Source organism: Sinohyriopsis cumingii, chromosome 3 (assembly GCF_028554795.1).
Source record: "Sinohyriopsis cumingii isolate HCF-2022 chromosome 3, ASM2855479v2, whole genome shotgun sequence".
In the NCBI taxonomy this organism is placed as follows: Eukaryota; Metazoa; Mollusca; class Bivalvia; order Unionida; family Unionidae; genus Sinohyriopsis; species Sinohyriopsis cumingii.
This window is the reverse complement of record NC_142963.1, coordinates 113,603,914-113,606,390: the sequence shown is the minus strand read 5'-3', so window position 1 is coordinate 113,606,390 and position 2,477 is coordinate 113,603,914. Positions and strand designations below refer to the sequence as shown.

The 2,477-nt window shown below is 36.1% G+C and overlaps 1 protein-coding gene across 1 annotated transcript; it reads left to right on the top strand.

The window, feature by feature from the left end:
- Positions 1-874: 874 nt before the first annotated feature.
- On the top strand, positions 875-1,972 carry LOC149803612 (beta-1,3-galactosyl-O-glycosyl-glycoprotein beta-1,6-N-acetylglucosaminyltransferase 3-like). The gene has a single exon (XM_089953960.1). The coding sequence runs from the start codon at positions 875-877 to the stop codon at positions 1,970-1,972; it is 1,098 nt and encodes a 365-aa protein (XP_089810086.1).
- The last annotated feature ends 505 nt before the right edge of the window (positions 1,973-2,477 follow it).

Sequence of the window (2,477 nt, the reverse complement as noted above, 5' to 3'; positions counted from 1 at the left end):
TCAGATATACAAGATTACTTTTTGTTGCAGACGATGGAAATTATTGTTTTCTTTTGTTACGAATGATAAATTCTACGTATTTATAGATCATTAGTTACGTGAGCATTATAAAGATCTTGCTTGCTCTTAAAACGTTATAATTCGTCATTATTTGCATTGTTCTAACTTTACCTTTCGCTGATGCCATGTAGCCACAATTGTGCTGTGATCTCGTGAAACAGCACATACATACATACATACATACATACATACATACAAAGCACAACCAATACGTTCCACTACGTTATACTGATACAATGAACATCTAGGAGTGGATTACTTCGAAACGATTTAGCGTAGTAAAATAATGTGGTATTTTCATGAAACCAAACAAAATTCTAAACTATTCCTTTATTATGTGAGCAAAACATTTAAAAGTACTCAGAAAACGTTTTGAGACCCTAAATCTTATGGAGTGGCTCATATATGTGTGCATGTTCGTTTAGGTCACTATGATACACGCGTGTGGAACAAATATTTTTACGAGTACCCATTTTTGTGCTGCCAGGAGTATATTTCCATGGCAGAACTGAGACATGGAAATTTGCATAGCTATGATTATAGGAATAACTTGTTTAATGGTACCAGTATCTGCAATAAATGAAGACCACAAACCCTATAACTTTCCTTTCTGTCTTCTTTCCAGTCATTCTTGTTAGGTGTTTGTTACTGGTATTGTCTCGTATTTGATCACTACGCAGTATTATAGTTTTTACTCATGAGATTTTAAGTTTGCTCAAGCTAAATATTCGAATGGTCCTTTACGCCGCTTTTCCTTTCAATACTTATATGTTTCTTTCCAATTACAAAAGGTTAACAATTGACCGTTCCCGTCATGCCGAAGCTCGTTCGACGAAAAGCTGAAGTTGTCATAATGTTCAGTGTGTTTTGCTTTGTCTGGATTGTCAACCATTATTTAGGATGTGGTGGTGACTGTGAGAAATTGTCTTTCATTCGAAATGCCTCCTTTGAAGTTTCATTTAATAGAACCCAAACACCGAATGAAACACAGACGGAAAAAGTGCTAACCAGGAAACTTAGAAGACTTGTAACAGCAGTCGATTGCAAACGTATAATAGAGGGACAGAAAGAGGAAATTACTAATGCCACCACGTGGATGACGAAACAAACCAAAAATACTATTCTTGATGCTGAATATTTAAATTTGACATCCGATTGTAAAGCATACAAGAAGGAGAGAGGTTTTCTGGACTTCATCGTGACAGAGGAGGAAAAGCAGTTTCCCATTGCCTACAGCATTCTTTTGTACCAAGAGGTGGAGCAAATGGAGAGGCTCCTGAGGGCAATTTACAGACCTCAAAATATCTATTGTATTCACGTCGACTTTTCCTCGTCAGTGGAGGTTCACAGTGCCGTAAATGCCATTACCAGATGCTTTGAGAATGTTTTTGTGGTTTCCAAAAAGGAGACTGTTGTTTATGCTGGGTTCACGAGGCTACAGGCAGATATAAACTGCATGGCCGACTTATTGCAGAAGAATGGGGAATGGAAATATTTTATAAATCTTCCAAGCCAACAGTATCCTATCAAAACAAACCACGAAATTGTGAAAATTTTGCAAATATATAACGGTTCAAATGACATCGAGGGGATAACAGGTAATCGCATGCTTCCAGAACGATTTAAATACGTTCATAATTACGTGTCAAAGGACGGTGGGAAAGCAACCATTTACATGACAGATATACCAAAATCTGATCCCCCACATAATATAACAATTGTAAAAGGCAGCGCATATGGCATCTTTAGCAGGAACTTTGTTCGGTTTATTATTTATGATGAAAGAGCAAGAGCTTTATTGGAATGGTGCAAGGAAATATACAGCCCTGACGAATATTACTGGGCAACGCTGAATCATGACCCACACCTTAGTGCTCCTGGCGGTTATGCAGGTAAGGTAAATGCAACATAGATATGTGTAAAGGAGTGAATTATATAGGCTAAGTTGGGTTTCACTTCCTGCAGAAAAGATGGCTTATAGAAGGTTCATTTCTCTTCACTAAACGTCTATTATCTTTCAGTGACTCGAAGCAGTTCGATATGCAAAACTTCCATTACTACTGAACTGTGATGTATTAGAGTTATTAGAGGTGTGCGGTATTAACGGTTTATTTCGATATTTTGTTCGTCGGTAGGCAACACGGTACTTTTTACTACATCGATAAATCGGTAGCTTCCGTTTCTAAGTAATATACTAAATTCCGAAGTAATCTTATTACTTATTTAATTTAATGATATTAGCAACATGTTTTTATTTTTATGACGAAAATAATGTAAAATATATTAATATTTTGGGGGTTACAAAACAGTTGTATTTGTCACAAATTCTTATGGAATATCACAGATATGATTATAATTCTTTAATTACACGTTTAACACTTGTCACATAGTGGCGAAATGGAATACTGTGAATGAAA